Source organism: Chiloscyllium plagiosum, unplaced genomic scaffold (assembly GCF_037043375.1).
Source record: "Chiloscyllium plagiosum isolate Xiang-an unplaced genomic scaffold, Cpla_swu_hap1 HiC_scaffold_32, whole genome shotgun sequence".
NCBI classification, from domain to species: domain Eukaryota; kingdom Metazoa; phylum Chordata; class Chondrichthyes; order Orectolobiformes; family Hemiscylliidae; genus Chiloscyllium; species Chiloscyllium plagiosum.
In genome coordinates, this window is record NW_028270170.1 from 36,761,015 (window position 1) to 36,781,501 (window position 20,487).

A 20,487-nucleotide genomic window follows, 5' to 3' on the forward strand; every position below is an offset into this window, starting at 1 on the left:
GTTTTATTGTACTTTGTTTTTAAAGTCTCATGCATCTATTTCAGAAAATAATTGAATCTCCATCTGAAAATCATTTGTTAACTTTAAAAGGTCAAAGTAGTGGAGCAGTTTCTTTCATGTTCTTTTCTATTATGTTATGGGACAGAGGCAGTGGAATATAAATATGAAAGATATTTATGACTTCTTAAATTGTTTGTCACTTACTTTCTCAGTTGTTGAAGACCTAAACAATGCCTCAAGTAAAGCCAGAGACAAACTAATGAAACAAAAGAAAATTAGGGCTAGCATTTTTCGGGTTAATCATTGACTTGCTTCACCAGCAGTACGTATTGATTCCGCATTGTGTACTAACTACAGGATCCATTGCAACAACTTGCTGAGACTTCATTGACTTGTCAAACCACCTATGTCCACTGCCTGAAAGGACAAGGGCATTAAGTACATCTGAGCACCATTCTGTCCTGGTTTCCCTCCAAGACCAACAACATTGACTCAGACATTTATTGTTATTCACTTTTCACTCTGCAGTATTCCTGGAACCCCCTACATAACAGTATTGCGATAGTACTTTCATCATCAGGACCGAAACCACCCAAGAAGGTGTATCACCATCTCAAGGGTTGGCCAATAATTGCTGTCCTTGTTAGGAATGTCAACACTCCAAGAATTCATTTTTTAAAAAAATGACTTTCATAATCCTGTGTCTCAACTATTTCTTCAACTGTCACCAAGTCAAACTCCTGCATCAATGTGGATGTACCTGCCCTTCATGGACTGCAATGGTTCAAGATGGCAACTCACCAAGATGGCAGGGAAGTTAGGATGGGCAATAAATGCTGATGTAACCAGTGACACCCACATCCTGTGAATGAATATAAACATGCATCACGACTGTTAATAAGCATTGAAACAGAAATAATCGCGGCAGGATGAGGCCGTTTAGCCTTTTGATCCTACTCAATATGATCATGGCTGATCATTCAATTTAGTAACTTGTTCTGTGGTAGAGAATTCCACAGGCTCACCATACTCTCTGGCAATATTCCCTCTAATTTTCTTACTAACTGTCCCTCCGAGGTCTTTGCAGGGAAATAGCTTCTGGATTTCCAGAATCGGATGTCAATTCTGAGATTGACGCGCTGACACTGATTGCTGTGCTTGGAACATCAGACCTGCTGCTCACATGCAGCTTAGATGAAACATTTGCTGTCTAGGTGAAGAAAATTCTCCTCGTCTCAAATATAACACACAGCAAGTTTGACTAAATTTTTCAGGGACTATTATCAAATCTGTTGATGACACACTGATTGTTTAAAATGCCAGATTAGATTCCCTACAGTATGGAAATGGGCTCTTTGGCCCAACAAGTCCACAGCGGCCCTCCAAAGAGTAACCCAGCCAGACCCGTTCCCCTACCCTGTACTTAACCTGACCAACGCACCTAACACTATGGGCAGTTTAGCATGGCCAATTCACCTAACCTGCACATCTTTGGATTGTGGGAGGAAACCGGAGCACCCGGAAGAAACCTACGCAGACATGGGGTGAATGTGCAAACTCCACACAGACAGTTGCCCAAGGCAGGATTTGAACCCGGGTCCCTGGTGTTTTGAGGCAGCAGTGCTAACCACTGAGTCACTGTGCTGCTCTGATGTACCAAATTAGCTGTCCCATTTGCAATCACACATGACAAGTATTTTCCACAGGAAAAAAATAAACTTAATCCTTGATCTCAAGTTCCAAAATCTGAAACCTTAAAACCAACATGTGAAAATGTCGGCATGGTGGTTAGTTTTCTCTAAAGTCTGCTTCATTGAAACAACACAAGTAGCATTAACATAATGAGTTCTGTTTTTATGTGCTGGAACCAGACACAGCACAAAATTAGTAAGATAATATGGTACCTGTTCAATTCCAAACCAATTGAAATACTAATGTCTGATTCAGGTTTCGGACTGCCACATTTAGAAGGAAGTTTAGTTTTAATGTTATGGACCTTTCCTAATTCCCTCTGAATATATTAAGATGATAGTCTTGACCCTATCTTTTTCTTATTTTAAAGGTAAGTGCCAGGAGTTGCAATCCGGATGCAAGTCGATTGATCAAACTACAAGTCTTGAAGCAAAACACATTTTATTCATACATTATAGCTAAAAAAAAACACAAGGAAGAATCCAAATAACTTAATTCTTTTGGAAAACCTAACAGAGTAATAGATTATTCAACTACCAAACAGTAACTGTTCCAATACAGTAACATCCCATAAACACACTTGCGGCAAAGGCAAATTCTGAAAAATAGATAATCTCACATGCAATTCCAGCAGCAGAAGGAGAACCCTCAGCTTTTAGCTGTAACAGAGAGGAAGCATATCAAAGGGAAACTCAGAGAGAGAGAGTAGCAGGGAGAGATGTACTGCATCTTCCAAACCCAGCTTCAAGAACCCAGCAACTGCTACTGAGAAACTAAAACTAAAAATCCTGGCCCTAGTGGAGCCTGATCTCACCTATTCTTTTATTGCTTTTATTGTTCCATCATTTAAAAAAAACCAAGGTCTCGCAAGCTGTTTACTTTATTGGATTCAAATAGACAGCTCGGTTCCTCTGCCACAAAGCATCTCTTCGTAAAAAAAGGACAAAATATCCCTTTTAAAGCCATAGTATCATCACATCACCGTTTTCTCAAGAGCGTTCACAAATGGGTCACAAATATTCATCTTTGCAGCAATACCTACATTACAAAAGTGAATAAAATTGTCATTTGCGTGACATAATTGTACTTACTACATGCATAAGCTACAGACAGATGGTACACAAATGACACTTTCAGCTCCTCAAATTCCTATGAGCTCTCCTCATACTGGATCATATGCATCAAATTCAAAATGTTAATAGCTAGATCGAAGAGTGAATTGTCTCTGTCTAGTCACAACATGAATTTAAATGCTTTACCCAATTACCAATTATATACTTGATCTGTATTAGAATTACAATTTTGAAAGTAGTTAGGTTTCTTTAATAAACACCATAATTATAGATTTATTGTGAAATCAGAACTTATTTGGCAAAGATGTAACTCAGTTCAACTTCTAATTCGAAGTATCAAAGTGTAACTAATCAGTAAGCCATTTGCTAATACACGAATTAAAGAAAATACTTTGGCCAGTAATCATTAATTTTTGAAAGTAAAAAGGATAAGCTATGAACTGCTCGAAATGCCATTCAGTGAGTTCAGGAATTGTTGAGAATTCAGAGGCTTTTCAAGAAGGCGGCAAGATCAGTGTTTCCTCGTCACACTGGTCCCTTCAAAGGGGCTTTCTCGAAGGCAGAGGATGAACTGAGTGCACACGTATGCTTGTCAACACTATGTGCTTAAACCATGTCATGTTCATGTTTGAAAACATGTCCCAAATGACTGTTTGCTGACCCTATCTTTTTTTTTAAATTAGTCTTTGCAAATGAGCCCCTATCCACAATCAATGAATTCTCAAATGTTGTTAATGAAATCTCTTCATTGACAGATTCATGACTTCTGAATTAGCTTGTCTTATGTTGAGCTGCAGTTGAGATGTTTCATTTAGGATCAGTTTCCCTTGGGTAGGAAGTTAGAATATTTGAAGTCTGAGCCTTTCTGGGAATGTGGATATGTTGTCTGTAACTCTTCCCGTGATGGAGCAGTCAAGTGACACTCTAAAGATATGAATATGAACAGTACCTAAGTGGGTGTAATGAATGACACCAGGATGTTTGACCACAGAAGTGTGATATGCATCAAGGACAGTCAGTTGTGTGGAATAATATCCCAGCAAGTAGGTACAGTCTTCAGGAGAAGGGAACAGGAAATGGATTCTTTATAAATCAGTATAAAAAGGGATTGAAACAGGAAGAAATTGGCAGGAACAATGCAATGCAATCCGGTCCCCCCCAAATTGTTCCATGTGTAATATTTGATCTTCTCAATTTATACTTATATAGTTACTGTTTCCAGTTGGTTGTTTATGCATTCATACCTTTGAAGTTTATCTTGCATTTTGATGGTGAAAGCTCACTCCTCTGTATTTCTTTCAGCCTCCTACTCCAGAAGAGGATTACCCAGAATTCATTGAGGAGAGCCCTCCAGCTCACATTGGGTCATACTTAGGTCATCGGCGGCAGCCATCAGCCTGGTCACAGGATGAGTACAGCGAGCCACAGTCACCAGTGGACTCACCATTATACCAACCGATAGAACCACAGACTCCCCCAGGCTGGTCCTCTGAGCTGGACCAAGATGGACAGCTGCTTTATACCAGTGAAGTTACGCAAGAAAAAGTGAGAAACATTTTTGTATCCGTTGCAGTTGTTGAGTACCATGTGAAATTTGTCACTTTCTATTCTGAAAGCCTTTCTTTTTCCCCAGAGACTATGGTTTCAAAACAACACCATGATCGACCAATTTAGCAATGCTTTATGTAATCGTATTTTGTCCCTTAGTTTCATAATTATCCCATTTAAAATAAATTATTAAGTACACATTTTGCGTTAATGGACCAGAGAATGCAAATTATGCCCTTATTTCACACATTAGGAGAAAATGGAAAGCCCAGTCCTCCTGCTGGCTGGCCTCATGGTAGAATGAGGTCATTTAGCCCGTCCTGTCGGTGCCAATTGTCTGCAAAAGCAGCTCCACTATTTCCAGTACTTGCTCTTTCCCCACAGGCCTGCAGTTATTCTCCATTCTGGTGCTTATCCAATTCTCTTCTGAAAATCACAAAATTGAATCTTTCTCCACTGTGCTGTCAGGCCGCACATTCCAGATCCTAATCTCTCTCTGACTAGAAATACTTTTTCTCTCATGTCACTGTTGGTCCATTTGTACTTTAAATCAGTCTTTTTTGGTTCTCAACCGTTAAAACAATTGGCAACCATTTCTATACACTCTATCCAGTCCCATCATGGGTTTTAAAGACACATTTCAAATCTCTCAACCTTCTCTAAGGAGAACAATCCCACCTTCCCCAACCTATCCATGTAATCGAAGTCCCACATGCCTGGAACCATTCTTGACTGTGGATCCAATGAAGTGCCATGGCATCAGGTCAAACATGGGCAAGCAGACTATCTGCAGTGCCCACCTACCACACATCCTCATCTGTTGAGGGCCTTATGGAGAAGCACTGAGAATGGCAAGGGCACAGACTGTACTTTGTGTGGTTGACTTCGATATCCACTACTATGAGTTGCTCAGCAACCCCATTACTGACTGGGATGGCCCAGTGCTAAAGGGTATATCTGCTGGACTGGACCTGTGACAGGTGTTGAAGCAACCAATAAGAGGGGAAAATGGATTTGATCTCAAGCTCACCAATCTACTTGTAACAGACTGATCTATCCATGACAGTCCTTGCGAAGACAAAGTCCCATCTTTAGATACACAGATCAGAATTCTATTCAACCATAATCTGCACGCACACGGTCCATCACACTGCCATTCTGCGATTACCCTCAAGCCAGAAGATCAACCTTGCTTCACTGGAGTATGCAGGAAGGCATACCAGGAGCAGAAGCAGGGATACAAAAATGAGCTTTTAACCAGGGGAAGCTTCAACACAAGGCAATGTACCAACCAAGCAGCATTAGAGCCAAGTGATACACAGAGCCAAGCAATTCTGCAACCAATGAATTGGCTATATGCTCTGCAGTCCTTCCACATCCAGTTGTGAATGGTGGTGGACAATTAAATAATTCACTGGAGGAGGAGGCTTCACAAATGTTAACGTCCTCGGTGATGGAAGACATGTCAGTGCAAAAGTGGACGCTGAAATATTTACAACAATCTTCAGGCAGAGGTGCTGAGTGGATGATCCATGTCAGTGTCCTGCTGAAGTTCCCAGCATCATGGATGCAGGCCTTCTGCCAATTTAAGTTTTACTTCATGACATCAAGAAAAGGTTGAGAATATTAAATACTGTGGTGCTATGGGTTCATGCCAGTAATAGTATTGACGACTTGTGCTCCAGAACTAGCATTCAGAATGTACCCCCAGCCAAGTTGTTATGGTAGTTACAACACTGGCATCTACCCAGAAATGTAGATAATTGTCCAGTTATGTCCTGTCCACATAAGCAGGACCAGTCCATCCCTGCCATTAAGCATTTTGTCTGTCTACTTTCAATCATTAGCAAAGTAATGGGAGGTGCTATTGACGGTGCTACCAGACAGCACATACCCAACATTAACTTGCTTACTACATCGGGTTTCACCAGGTCCACTTGGCTCCTGTAATCCTGTGGTCTAAAAATGGGCAAATGTAGGCAGTTTACCACCATCTTCTCAAGGGTGATTAGAGATGAACAATAAGTGTTGGCCCAGCCAGTGAATTTAACAGCCTGTAAGTTAACAATAATCCACAAGAATTTCTATACCCCCTCTAAACTACTTATCCTTGCTTGCATGCAGTACTTTAGGAACTGGCACGGTATTCCTTTCGAAGTTGAACCAGTGTTTTATCAAAGTTCATCCTAACATTCTTGCTTTGTGTTCAGTGTTTCTATTTATCAAATCTATTATCCTGTATACCTTTCTTTACTTTTCTTTCAATCTGGCCTGCTACCTTTAGTGATTTGTGCACACATTGTAACCAAGTAGCACTGTTCCACATCCATTTTAAAATTAAAATAATGCTGATGATAGAACACTGGGTCTATATGTATGTTCAAATGTACATGTGAGGCGCACTGCTTTAAACGTGTGTGGAGTCTGTACTATAAGTTAACATGGAGAGCTGTATGGCTGTTATGTTGTAATTGGACTTGTAGCTCTTAAACTCTGCTGAGACTAGTGTAGTGGGTCTGTTCACAATTCTGCATCAGTCTCAGCATCTTGACTTCTGTGCTTTTAATGTTATAGTTATTCGAGCAATGGCTTTAGTAGTTAATTTCCCTATAGAGTTGCCACCTTTTGTATTAAGCAAGTGATACTGTGTGACCTCAATTTTGTTTTGTGTCATTCCTCTCAGTGGATAAGGCATGTTGACAGCAATGGCAAGTTCTATTACTATAATCCAGAAGGAGCCAAATCTGAGTGGGAACTTCCTCAGGTAAGGGATTTCCACAAGTATTGAATATTATGCTGTGAAGGAGTTTTCTTAAATACTGACATTTATGAAGAGACACTACTCTTCATACCTTCCCCTTTTCAGATGAGTGAATCAAAGTAGCTCACTGTGTATTATCTTTTTAAAAGTAGTTGTCATTGTCTTGTTGACTAACCACTTGTATTCAGTATGAAACACATTTCAGTACATTACTGTGTATTTCTCTGTTCAGTGGTAGCTTTGCAGCTGTCGGAACAGGGTTCGACCCCCGTTTCAGAATGTCTGATCAAGCTGAAACTCTGGATTAGGTCCACTGGGAAATACTTCAGTGAGTTTGGGTGAATCTTGTATGAGATGTGAAAGCCCATAAAATCCTCCTGCTGTGCAAGATAACCAACTCCATAGCCTGATATTTAAATGTCTACAGCCATCATAGGAGCATACATGATCACAGATTGTTAATCAATCTGAGAAGTCCTCCCCTACATCAGACTATTCACTCCAAAGAAAGTGTATGAAGGTAGAAAGATGACAACAATGGTATACTTAAAAAGAATGCTCGGTGTTGGTCCTTGTCACGGTTCGTGCACTGAGACTAGTGTGGAAAGGATCCCTACTGTAATGAGGAGAACACTTCCATAAGATCACCAAGATTCCAATTAAAATTATCAGAATTTGAGGTTTAAGCCGTGCTCCATCACCCCAGTTGAATGATTAGGGACCAGGTGGACATTATGTGACCACACATTGGTCACTTAAGGGCCTCAGTTGACCCAGGGTGGGCACCTCGATACTGCTCCATTGTTGGTAAAATACTAGTAGTGGGTGTCCTGGGCCATGCAAGGAAACCTGACCCTCCAGCACTGTTGTCCCTCGTTGTAGGTTCCTACTGTCAAATTCTTGTTCCCTTCCAGCATCCTGGTTGAGTCCAGCTGGGGCTCTGGGAATACTGTTGACCCAGCCATTAAAGCCAGTTTGGTTTGATTGTCTCCCGATTCCTCCAATTCATTCCTTCACTTAACTGCTCTGTGCATAGTTTTACCCCGTAATCCCCCCAAACTGTTGCTGCTGAAATAAAAATAAGAAACACTGGAAAAGCTCCACAGATCTGGCAGCATCTATGGAAAGAAATAAATTTAACATTTAGAGCCCGTTATAACTGTTCTTCAGAACTGTTCAGGAAAAGGATCATGACAGGACTCAACATTACGGAGGTATGGCATTGAGGGTGAGTTGGAGCTTTGGATTAGGAATTGGCTGGCTGGAAGAAGACAGAGGGTAGTAATTGATGGTAAAGGTTCATCTTGGAGTGCAGTTACTAGCGGTGTTCCACAAGGATCTGTTTTGGGACCAGTGCTGTTTGTCATTTTTATAAATGACCTGGAGGAGGGGCTAGAAGGTTGGGTGAGCAAGTTTGCGGATGATACGAAAGTCGGTGGAGTTGTTGACAGTGAGGAAGGATGTGTCAGGTTACAGAGGGGTATAGATAAGCTGCAGAACTGGGCAGAAAGGTGGCAAATGGAGTTCAATGTAGGTAAGTGTGAGGTGATTCACTTTGGTAAGAGTAACAAAAAGACGGGGTACTGGGCTAATGGTCGGATACTTGGTAGTGTGGATGAGCAGAGGGATCTTGGTGTCCATGTACACAGATCTCTGAAAGTTGCCACCCAGGTAAATAGTGCGGTGAAGAAGGCATATGGCGTACTGGCTTTTATTGGTAGAGGAATTGAGTTCCGGAGCCCTGAGGTCATGTTGCAGTTGTATAAGACTCTGGTGCGGCCGCATCTGGAGTATTCTGTGCAGTTTTGGTTGCCATACTATAGGAAGGATGTGGAGGCACTGGAACGGGTGCAGAGGAGGTTTGCCAGGATGTTGCCTGGTATGGTAGGAAGATCGTATGAAGAAAGGCTGAGGCACTTGGGGCTGTTTTCATTGGAGAAAAGAAAGTTTAGGGGTGACTTGATAGAGGTGTACAAGATGATTAGGGGTTTAGATAGGGTTGACCATGAGAACCTTTTTCCATGTATGGAGTCAGCTATTACGAGGGGGCATAGCTTTAAATTAAGGGGTGGTAGGTATAGGACAGATGTTAGGGGTAGATTCTTTACTCAGCGAGTTGTGAGTTCATGGAATGCCCTGCCAGTAGCAGTGGTGGACTCTCCCTCTTTATGGGCATTTAAACGGGCATTGGATAGGCATATGGAGGATAGTGGACTAGTGTAGATTAGGTGGGCTTTGATCGGCGCAACATCGAGGGCCAAAGGGCCTGTACTGCACTGTATTTTTCTATGTTCTATGTTCTGTTAACTCTGTTTCACTCTCCACAGATATGCTAGACCTGCTGAGTTTCTCCAGCATTTAGTGTTTTATTAGGCTATTTTTTCCTGTTTGCCCAGGTGAAATAACTGATGTTTTCCCTTACTCCTTCAGTATGGAACTCCCTCCAGTCAACTCAATGCAGGGAATGGAGTGGATCAAGAGGGAAATTTTGTTTTCTCAAACTGGCGCCATGGCGTTGCTCCGAAGCCAGTTCTATCAGTGCGTTACAATACAGAGGAGAAGGTGAGTGAAGGAGTGAATAAATTCACAGAACTTTTAGCCTGATTTAACCTTTCTGATGAGGACTGGATGGGACAGTTGTGTTCGACTTGAGGTGAGTTTGGTCAGTCTCGTCTCATCCCTATGGAAGGCAGCTTGCAACTCAGAACTAGCCTGACCCAGCAAACCCAATGCTGGCTTCACTGGAGTTGCTGGCATTGGACATGAGCTGCTCCTCTGAGATATCGTTAAGGTAACGAAATGATGAGGTAGTGTGAAGACAAGCAACTACAGAGGCAGACAAACATTTGAAAAGTAGCTGAGAAAGGCCTCTGTGCAGGAGTAAAAAAGATCGAGAGGGCTGGAGGATGCAGATGCTGAGAGGATATTTTATCTTGTGGGGAAATGGGAGTGGGCAAAGTTTTAAAATAGGTGCTGAAATCTCTTTTAATTCATCAAGTCTAAGAGACTTTTCATTGTTCTGGCCTTGATTCACTCAATATAGAACAAAAAGTGTGTTCCAACCCACGTGAAAAGATTGACTGTGTCTGGGAACACATACTATCAAGAAACAAAGTGAGGCTTTTAAATTTTCTTCTTGTCCTCCCAGATGAAGGACCATGGGAAGGCTGTCATTCAAAATTGTGACTCTGGTCCATTTCGCTGTCATTTTGAGAGTGGTTGCTTGGGTCATTTTCCTGAGCTGTTCGACTCCAATGCCGTGTTGTGGTGTAGGTTAGCCATCACTCGTTTCCCTTTACATGACCAGCAGACACTGCACAACTTCACAGAGTACTGGCCATTGTAATTTGAGGCCATGGTCACTTACACCTGCTTGAGTTTACAATCATTGTGGGGACTTGATGTAACTGTTACTGTTGTCATGGACCTTTTACGGGTAAGTTTGATGAATTTTCCTGATACTAAATCACACTTAAGGGAAATGCTGTTTCGAGATAGGATAATTGCACAGTATTTAATGCTGTTACTTGCCAGATGCGCCGAATTCAAACTGGCTAGTGTCAGCCATGCCCAGGGGCAAAAACTCTGTTAAGGGGAGCAAGGGAAAATAGTTCAAGATCTGACCATAATTTTTCACGTGTGCTGGAGGATTGGAAAGCTACTAAGGTTTGTGGGTTAAGAAGAAATGGATTGTGTGATTAATTACAGATCAGTATGTTGGAGGACATACTATTGGAAAAGCTCTGAGGCACCATTTAAATCATCAGGTTTAGATAGTTTCTATCAACTTGTTGCACATCACAGGAGCATGTGGGATTTGAATTCAGGTGTCTTGCCTGAGTGGTTGAGACACTACCTTATATCATTGGGCATAGATAAAGGCATGGATCTGTCAACGTCAATCAATTTGGACCAACCTGATTGTCCCTTCTTGTTACAGAATCAACAAATTCAATAAGGCTAATGCATCTAACATGATTTGAAGATGCTGGTGTTGGACTGGGGTGTACAATGCTAAAAACCACACAACGCCAGGTTATATTCCACAGCTTTATTTGGAAGCACTAGCTTTCAGAGTGACGCTCCTCCATCTGATGAAGGAGCAGCGCTCCTAAAGCCAGTGCTTCCAAATAAAGCTGTTGGACTATAAGCATCTAACACGGATTTTCACCAAACTTTTAACAGGCTGTTCAGAAAAATAAAAAGCTGCAGGATCCAATGCCAAGTGACAAATTGATTCAGAACTAACAAAAGATGATGGTCAGCAGTTGCTTTTGTAACTGGAAGTCTGTGCGTTCCCAATTAGAGTTCAGTTCTCAGTCCCTTGCTTCTCGTGATACCTATCAGTGATTTTGACTCAAATATAGGGGGCGTGATTGCGAAATTTTCATATGATACAAAAGTTGCTGGTGAGTGAGAGCTGAAAATGTGTTGCTGGAAAAGCGCAGCAGGTCAGGCAGCATCCAGGGAACAGGAGAATCGACATTTCGGGCATAAGCCCTTCTTCAGGAAAGTGAGAGGGCTGCTGATGAGGTGTTTAGACAGAGAGAGAAGTGGCATTTGGAACTCATTGTGGAAAATGTGATAATGCACTTGAGAAGGGCAAACAAAAATACGCAATACGTAAAGAATACACAGTAAATGGTTAGATGTGTAAAGAAACAGAAAATCTTTGGAGTGCATGTCCACAGACTCCTATAAGTAACAAGTCAGATAAGGTGATTGAAAAGATAGACCAATTACTTTCCTTTATTAGCTGAAGCATAGAAGTAGAATTTGGTTTCAGTTAGAATTAAGTACAACAGTACAGTGAAAAGTTTACCATGTCATCTTTCACGGTGTCGTCTTAGGGACAAAGTACCTAAGTACAAATGTTAGATACAAAATAGAGAAATAAAGAAAAAAACAGTTATATACCTTACAGGGATTCATAGTGTAAGTAAGAAAAATAAGAAATAAAGTTAAAAGGATAAATATTACAGTCAGGTAAACAGATTATAAATAAACATTACATTGCAGTGGATCAGCGCAGGGGCTTCTATACGTGGTCTGACCGGGTTTGCAAGCCGCTGACTGCCCACACTGGTCCCCAGTTCAACAACCATCCCATCCTCCTCTGTTTGGGCCTTCAGCCTGCTCCACTCCAGCCCTCAGTAGGGTGAGCATTATATTGAACGATATAAAACACAATATAGGCCATTTCTAGGCAACTGTATATAGTTTTAGTCACTACATGATGAATATGATTGGGCTTGAAGAAGTACAGAGGAGATTTGTGAGGATGTTACCAGGTTTGAAGAATTTTAGCCAGGAATCTAGATTATACAGGTTGGGGTTAGTTTTGTTGAAACTGAGCAGGCGGAGAGGTTTACTTAAGGCGTATAAAATTATAAATGGCTCAGCTAGGAATGTCCTAATCCATTGACCAGAGAAGTCAATAGTCAATGGCATCAATTTGATTTAATTGGTTAGAAGGATTTTAGAGGGAGTTGAGAAGAAATATTTTCACCCAAAAGGTGGTGATGGTTGTAGAGGTGGAACCCTGGATTAGCTTTTAAAAAGAAGAACAACTTAGATATATAGTTGAAGTGCTGTACCCTACAGGGCGATGTATTTAAACTGGAGAATAGGATTAGGCTGGACTGCTCTTCTTTGGCCAGCACAGATACGAGGGCCAAATGGCCTCCCTCTGTGCCATATAATTTCCATGTTTCAAACAATAGCTCAGGACAGATTCTCTAGCAAATACCCTTTTAAAGAATTTTGTGTCAATGAATCAGTAGATTACAGCTACCAGACACCCTTCCCCTTAAACATTAAACAACAATAACCTTTTATATCACAAATTTATAGTAGTAAGATGACTTAAGCCATTCCAAAATGTATAATCAGATTTTTTTTAATGCACCAAGTCAAAGATGGAGATGCTAGGCCTGAGCCTAACTATGTGCTTATGAGTGGATTTGATTAAAATTGGGCCGATTAGCAGTGATAACCAAAATTACAGTCAGAGAGGAGAGTATACAGTGTGTTAAAATAGGAGTAAGAAGTGACAATTTAAACCAGGAATCCCAGACTTTGGGGCTTAGACACCTGGTGTCTGGCCATCAATTACAAATGAAGAAAAGGGAGAATTCACAAGGGACCCGCATCTTGAAGCTACCAAAGCACCATTTTATATGGCTCGAGTTTCTCGTAGTGCTTCACCTGAGCTGTGTAGAAGGCAGTGATCTTGGGGGCACAAGTATGATCATTTTATTGACTACTTATTGGCCTGACTTAGTTCCAAATATTCTGGACCCATCTCTGAACATTTAGTGAACATTACTTTTGTACTGTGTGCGAAGCTTGCTCAGTAATGTGCAAAGAACAAAGAAAATTACAGCACAAGAACAGGCTTTTCAACCCTCCAAGACTGCACCGATCCAGATCCTCTATCTAAACCTGTCACTTATTTTCCAAGGATCTGTATCCCTCTGTTCCCTGCCCATTCACATATCTGTCTAGATACATCTTAAATGATGCTATTGTTCCCATCTCTACCACCTCTACTGGCAATGTGTTCCAGGCCCCCAGCATCTTCTGCATAAAGAATTTTCCACGCATATCTCCCCTAAACCTTTCCCCTCACTTTGAACTCGTGACTCCTAGTAATTGAGTTCCTCACTCAGGGAAAAAGCTTCTTGCTATGCATCTCATGATTTTGTAGACCTTAATCAGGTCCCCCCTCAACTCTGTATTTCAAATGAAATAATCCTAATCTATTCAACTACTCTTCATAGCTAGTGCCCTCCAGACCAGGCAATATCCTTTGCAACGTCTCCAAAGCATCCACGTCCTTTTTAAAATGTGGCGATCAGAACTGTACACAGTATTCCAAATGCGGCCGAACCAAAGTCCTATACAACTGTAACATGACCTGCCAACTTTTGTACTCAGTACCCCGTCCAATGAAGGAAAGCACGCTGTGTGCTTTTTTGATCACTTTACTGACCTATGTTGCCATCTTTAGGGAACAATGGACCTGAATGCCCAGACCTCTGTAAGCGTCAATTTTCCCCAGGATATTTCCATTTACTGTATAGTTCGTTGTTGAATTGGATCTTCCAAAATGCATCACCTTGCATTTGCCCAGAACTACATCTGCCATTTCTCTGCCCATCTCTTCAATCTATCTATATTCTGCTGTATTCTCTGACAGTCTCCTTCACTATCTGCTACTCCACCAATCTTGGTCTCATCTGCAAACTTGCTAATCAGGCAACTGATACCGTCCTCCAAATCATTTATATATATTACAAACAACAATGGTCCAGGCACAGATCCCTGTGGAACACCATTGGTCACAGGTCTCCATTTGAAGAAACTCCCTTCCACCACTACTCTCTGTCTCCTGTTGCCCAGCCAGTTCTCTATCCATCTAGCTAGAACACCCTGGATCCCATGCGACTTCATCTTCTCCATCAGCCTACCATGGAGAATCTTATGAAGTGCCTTACTAAAGTCCATGTATGTGACATCTACAGCCCTTCCCCCATCAATCAACTTTGTCACTTCCTCAAAGAATTCTATTAGATTTGTAAGACATGACCTTCCCTGCACAAAACCATGCTGCCCATTACTGATAAGCACATTTTCTTTCCAAATGGGAATAGATTGCATCCCTCAGTATCTTCTCCAGCAGCTTCCCTACCACTGACATCAGGCTCAATGGTCTATAATTGCCCGGACTATCCCTGCTACCCTCCTTAAACAAGGTGACAATATTAACAATTCTCCACTCAGCCGGAACTTCACCCGTGTTCAAAGATGCCCCAACTATTTCCTCTCTCGCTTCCATCAGTAACCTGGGATAGAACCCATCTGGACCTGGGGACTTGTCTACCTTAATGCCTTTTAGAATGCCCAAAGCTTCCTCCGTCCTTATGCTGACTTGGCCTAGAGTACTCAAAGATCTATCTCTAACCTCCACATCCGTCATGTCACTTTTCTCACTGAATACTGTTGCAAAGTACTCGTTAAGGATCTCCCCCAGTTTCTCTGACTCCATGCATAACTTTCCTCCTTTGTCCTTGAGTGGGCCAACCCTTTCTCTAGTTACCCTCTTGCTCCTTATATATTTTCCTTAGCCCTGTTTGCTAAAGATATCTCATGACCCCTTTTAGCCCTCATAATTCCTCATTTCGGATTGGTCTTACATTCCCGATATTCTTCAGTAGCCTAGACCTTATGTAAACATCCTTTTTCCTCTTAGCTAGTCCCACAATTTCACCTGTTATCCATGGTTCTCTAACCTTGCCATTTCGATCCCTCATTTTCACAGGAACATACTTCTCCTGAACTCTAAACTACCTCTCTTTAAAAGCCTCCCACATATCGAATGTGGAGTTACCTTCAACAGCTGCTCCCAATATACATTCCCCAGCTCCGCTGAATTTTGGTATAGTTGGCTTTCCCCAATTTAGCTGTTCCTTTAGGACCACTCTCGTCTTTGTCCACGAGTATTCTAAAATGTATGGAATTGTGATCACTACCCCCAAAGTAATCCCCTGCTGAAACTTCAATTATGTGGCTGGCTCATTTCCCAACACCAGGTCTCGTACGGCCCCTTCCCCAGTTGGGCTATTGACATACTGCTCTAAAAAATCCTCCTGGATGCTCCTTACAAATTCTGCTCCATCTAAACCTCTAACACTGTGAATCTCAAGCAATTTGGGAAAATTAAAATCTCCTATCACCACCACCCTGTTGGTCCTACTTCTTTCCATGATCTGTTTACATATTTGCACCTCTATCTCACGCTGGCTGTTGGGAGGCCTGTAGTACAGCCCCCCAACATTGTAACCGCACCCTTCCAATTTCTGAGCTTTGCCTGTATTGCCTCCTTGGTCGAGTCTTCCATTGTGCCCTCCTTCAGCACAGTTGTGATATTTTCTTTGACCAGTAATGCAACTCCTCCACCTCTTTTACCTCCCACTCTATTCTGCCTGAAGCATCAATATCCTGAGATGTTTAGCTGCCAATCATGCCTTTCCCTGCAACTTCAACAATAAATGCTTTTGAAAAGCCGCAAGTATATTGGGATCTCCCACTGAAACACGATAAATAATTGTGCATGGGGAATTGTATTGTGGATCATCCAATTAGCAGGGAATTCAAAATGTGCTTGAGAATTGGCTTTGTATCAACACTCAAATGATGCATGCTCATGGGATGAACCCCATTGCTTGATGAATATGCAAGGCAAAATGGACTGGATATATTCCCTCCAAAATACCAGCAATTATGCAATGATATATATTTGTGTTTGCCCACTGTTTGGAATGTCTATGTTAGTTGGCTCATGTATTTGTGTAATTTTTTCCTGGGCATTTCAGCACAGCTGTCTTCTGTCATCCTCCTACCGGATTTCTGAAGACAGTTGAAATAATATATTTTAATGACTCAAAGCTTCCTGAAAAATGACAGGAATAAGGCAGCAGCACTATTCATTCCTTTTAGTCACTAATATTCCCACTGAGTGACTTTACTAAATACAGGACATTGCAGAGATGCAGTGACTGCATTCTGAGTTCCCATGTTTGCAAATTGACAATTTTTGAGGTTTGATGCATGGTCCATAACTAGAGTCACAAACATTCTGCCTTCCTTTTTAAAGAGCTGGTGCATCAGGTTGTTATGTTTCAGAGAACCTGTTGGTGATTAATCATACTGCAACCAATTTTTACTTCAATCATATAGAAGCCTGACATAACTGCCCACTGTTTCAGTGAGTGCCTTTTTAATTGTTTGTAACCTGTTCAGACATGTTGTAATGCACCTCCCAGGCCAGGTGGGACTGGAACCCACACCTTCTGATCCAAAGGTCAGGACACTGTACTACAAGACTGTGTGAATGCCCCTTTGTACTCTTTGAAAGTACCAAATAATTGAAATTAGATCAAATTTACAATTAATGGTCTTTTAAAAGGAGAGTGTCTCTTAATATGTGCTCAAGTGAAACCCTAATCAATGCAATCAGGCTGTATGCAATCCAACACAATTGAAATAAATCAATAGTCCACCTTAAATGTTGTCCAGGATTTGACAAGCCCTTAGCTTTTGGTCCCATTTCTTATGCCCTCCCATATATGTTTCCAAAATTGCTTCATGTGAATTTGCCCTATGTGAACACAACCAATTGACTGAGAAGATTTGATGTCAATTAATCTTTATTCTGTTTCTTTAAGGGACCAATAGTTATGCACAGGCGAAATGCGTCTGATTACAGTGCCGAACTCGCACTTGGGAACCGTGCTGATATCCTGCTTCCCCACGTTAGTGTTTCCAGACTGTGAGCGAGGCCACCTCTTCCTTCACATTGGTCTACTCTTACCCTAATCCTATTGCTCATGTGTAACACGCAGCTGCAGTCACATCAAAGCCGACAGTTAATGCATGATATTTTAATAGGGATCCTCTCTGCTAGTGACATCTTCTCACTGTCTCTAAATATTTTAACTACATCTGGTTCTTCTTTTTAAATTATAATTTTTTTCCATTTGCCTGATAGCTTTTTGAGCCATTATTGTTCAATTGCTGTTGCCGGGAACTATCTGTTGCTGCACAGGTTCTGACCATTTTCTGCATGAACGTTTTGTACCTTGAGGCCCATGGCTCTGGTGTTTTGAACCTTCATTTGTCCTTTGCCTGCAGCTATTTTCTGTTCACTAAACAATGCAGGTATTCAAAGGGAAGACTGGTGCTGCACAGTAAAGCTTGGGTTTGGAACTGCTGCCTGCTTTCATTGCTCCTGCACTTCAAGATTTTCTCATTTGCTGTTTCTCAATTATTTAGTCTCAGTCGTTGGATAAAGCTGGAATTCTAAACAAAGCCAAGGTGGCAGATAATGGCAAGCGTATGAGGTAAGAAGCCTTTCTGACTTAGCTGAGAAACATTTGTGCAGTATCATAGCTGCTTTAGATCAGGAACTAAACTCGTGGCTGAATTCACAGATGGTTGGGTGGTTTCATGATAAGCATGCTCCTCTTAAAAAATTAAAATGGACTGGTTCCTTCCTGTATCGCCTTTTCTCAGATGCCTCACTGTTTCACAGAGTAAATCATACCAGTTGAATATTTTAAACTATTGTTTCCTTTTAGCTCTGCAATATTATGTTAGCTGTATTAGTTATTTTGTACAATATTATTAAATTCAGTCAGGCATATTTTGTTGTCACTCACTAATAAGTGTCAAAATATATTTGGATATGGAGACCTTATAGTTTTAAAATGGTATATTCGGCATTTGTTTTGACATTTGGAACTTTGCTTTCATATAGATTGCAGAGTTGGACACAATGCCAAGAATTCCTTTACAGCATGGTGTTTTAAGTGAGACTAAGTTACTCCCATTACTCAATACTTTACTCTTGTCGCATAGGGCTTTATTCTTAAAATGGGGACTGTAATGCCACAGCTGAAAACTTCTTTCTTTTGTTCAGACGTATCGCTCAATCTTGGGATTTTGCTCACATTACTCTGAGCTCCAATATTTATGACTTTGGTTCTGTTATTCATTGTTATTCCCCACATACATGGCTTCATTCTCATTATTAGAAATTTTATTTGCAATACTTTTGGTTAGTTTGTCGTCTTGTCACCAAAAATATGGGGCTTTCTCACCAACTGTAATCTTTGATAGCTTCACCTTGAATTTTAAGGTAAACAGTCTGGTTAAGTTAATCAGCTGGGCAAGTGGTTTGCCAATGGCAGTCCTCATGGATATGTGATACTGTGTGGATATCTAGGATTCCCATATTTCAAATCAGGAAAAAAAAATATTGTTTCTTTTTCTGTATGCTTTAGTTCTTTGCTGATTTTTTTTCCCCTCCATCCAATCCTCAAGATGGCGCTCCTGATGCGTAACCCAAGTTGACTGGCCATTATTCATAGATGACCATTGGTTATTTGACCACATGAATACACATAGGCAAACCCAGTTCTGCCTTCAGCCAAAGCCTTCTCACTTCTAACAAGGAGTAATAGATATTGTTTGGTATTAGGAACCCAGCAGAAATGAACTATTTTGCAACTGATCAGGAATCAAACCTGCAATCTTGTTGTTGTGCGTGTGTCTCATTGGATTAATCCAAAATCAGGAGTTTGAAGTAATGACAATTTTTTTGAACCATTAGCTGATCCACCATATTAATTCCAATCCTGTAAGCCGACTTGCCATCATCCAGTAACTGTAATCTCCATTGTCATGTTAAAGCTTCAAGGTAAAGGCAAACAATCACATAAATCGCTACCTTAAACTCTCCAACATTATATAGTTAAACTATAGTTTTGTTTTTCACTCATTCACAGGATGAAGGCGTCACTGATTAGGCCAGCATTTATTGCCCAGAGGTCAGTTAAGATAGAATTTCATTTGACAGAAAGTTATTAGACTGGCTAATTGAAGGCAATCTGAAACTAAAGATATCCCCACAAGTTGGCATGCTTGTTCTTGAGCTCCAAAGCCCCTTTGGTCTGTTCACAGGATTACCCACTCGCATTAATTGACTTATTGTCACGTGCTGGAGTACAGTGTTTAGAAGCAGTACAGGCAGATCATAGCAAGCAAGGATGAACAAATCAAAAAGACTTAGACAGAGGCATGCAGGTTATATTGCACAGTATGTGTGTTAGGCAAGATCAACATAAGCAATATCAGTTTTATTTGAGGCTAGATAGTCCATTTATCAATCTAATAACAGCCAGGAAGAAGCTGTTCCTGAAGCTGCTTGTACATGTGTTCTGGTTTCTGCCTGACGGAAGAGGTGGTAGGAGATCATTACCTGGGTGCAAAGGGTCTTTGATGTTGACAGCCTTTCTGCAGCAGCAAGCCATGTAAATGGAGTCCATGGATGGCTTCTGTGATGGTTTGGGTTATGCACACCACCACCTGTAGTTTTTCATGCTCCTGGGCGGAGCAATTGCCATACCATTATGTAGCCGGACAGTATGCTTTCACTGTACATGGGAGTCGATCAGATTCATTAAAGCTTAATTGAAGCCAATTAAATTAAGGTAGTGCCAGTCAGTCTCTAGATTCTGGGGCATGGTAAGGGCCGGATGGTGCATAGAGGCATGGGCTTGGCTGGGGTGGGGGTGGGGCAAAATTCTAGGCAGACCCAGAGGCCTTTACCCAGAGGATGCACAAGCAGTTGTGGCTGTTCAAGCTATCTTTGAATTAAAGAGTTAATAACATTGTGAAGAAACCTCTCTCTTATGGTGCAACACAACCTACTGTTGCTCTTGAGCTGAAGGTCAATTGTGAAGCTGAAGATCCAAAGTCTTTAATTGTATGGGAGACCTGTCTCCAGGCCAATTAAGAAGGCGCCTATGAAAATCACAGTGAATCACTGTTTCACCACCAAAGTGGGTT

General features: G+C 41.3%; 1 protein-coding gene across 4 annotated transcripts in view; it reads left to right on the forward strand.

The window, feature by feature from the left end:
• The window catches only part of LOC122539999 (rho GTPase-activating protein 27), a 231,739-nt gene that overhangs the window by 176,019 nt on the left and 35,233 nt on the right, over positions 1–20,487 (forward strand). For 3 of the 4 annotated variants that reach the window (XM_087977913.1, XM_087977912.1, XM_087977911.1), the window contains exons 5-9: positions 4,068–4,310; positions 6,997–7,077; positions 9,505–9,636; positions 17,304–17,390; positions 17,911–17,978. In XM_087977913.1, the coding sequence (XP_087834039.1) occupies positions 4,068–4,310; positions 6,997–7,077; positions 9,505–9,636; positions 17,304–17,390; positions 17,911–17,978 (611 nt within the window). The remainder of the gene's footprint in view (positions 1–4,067; positions 4,311–6,996; positions 7,078–9,504; positions 9,637–17,303; positions 17,391–17,910; positions 17,979–20,487) is intronic. The other variant, XM_087977914.1, reaches the window with a different exon arrangement.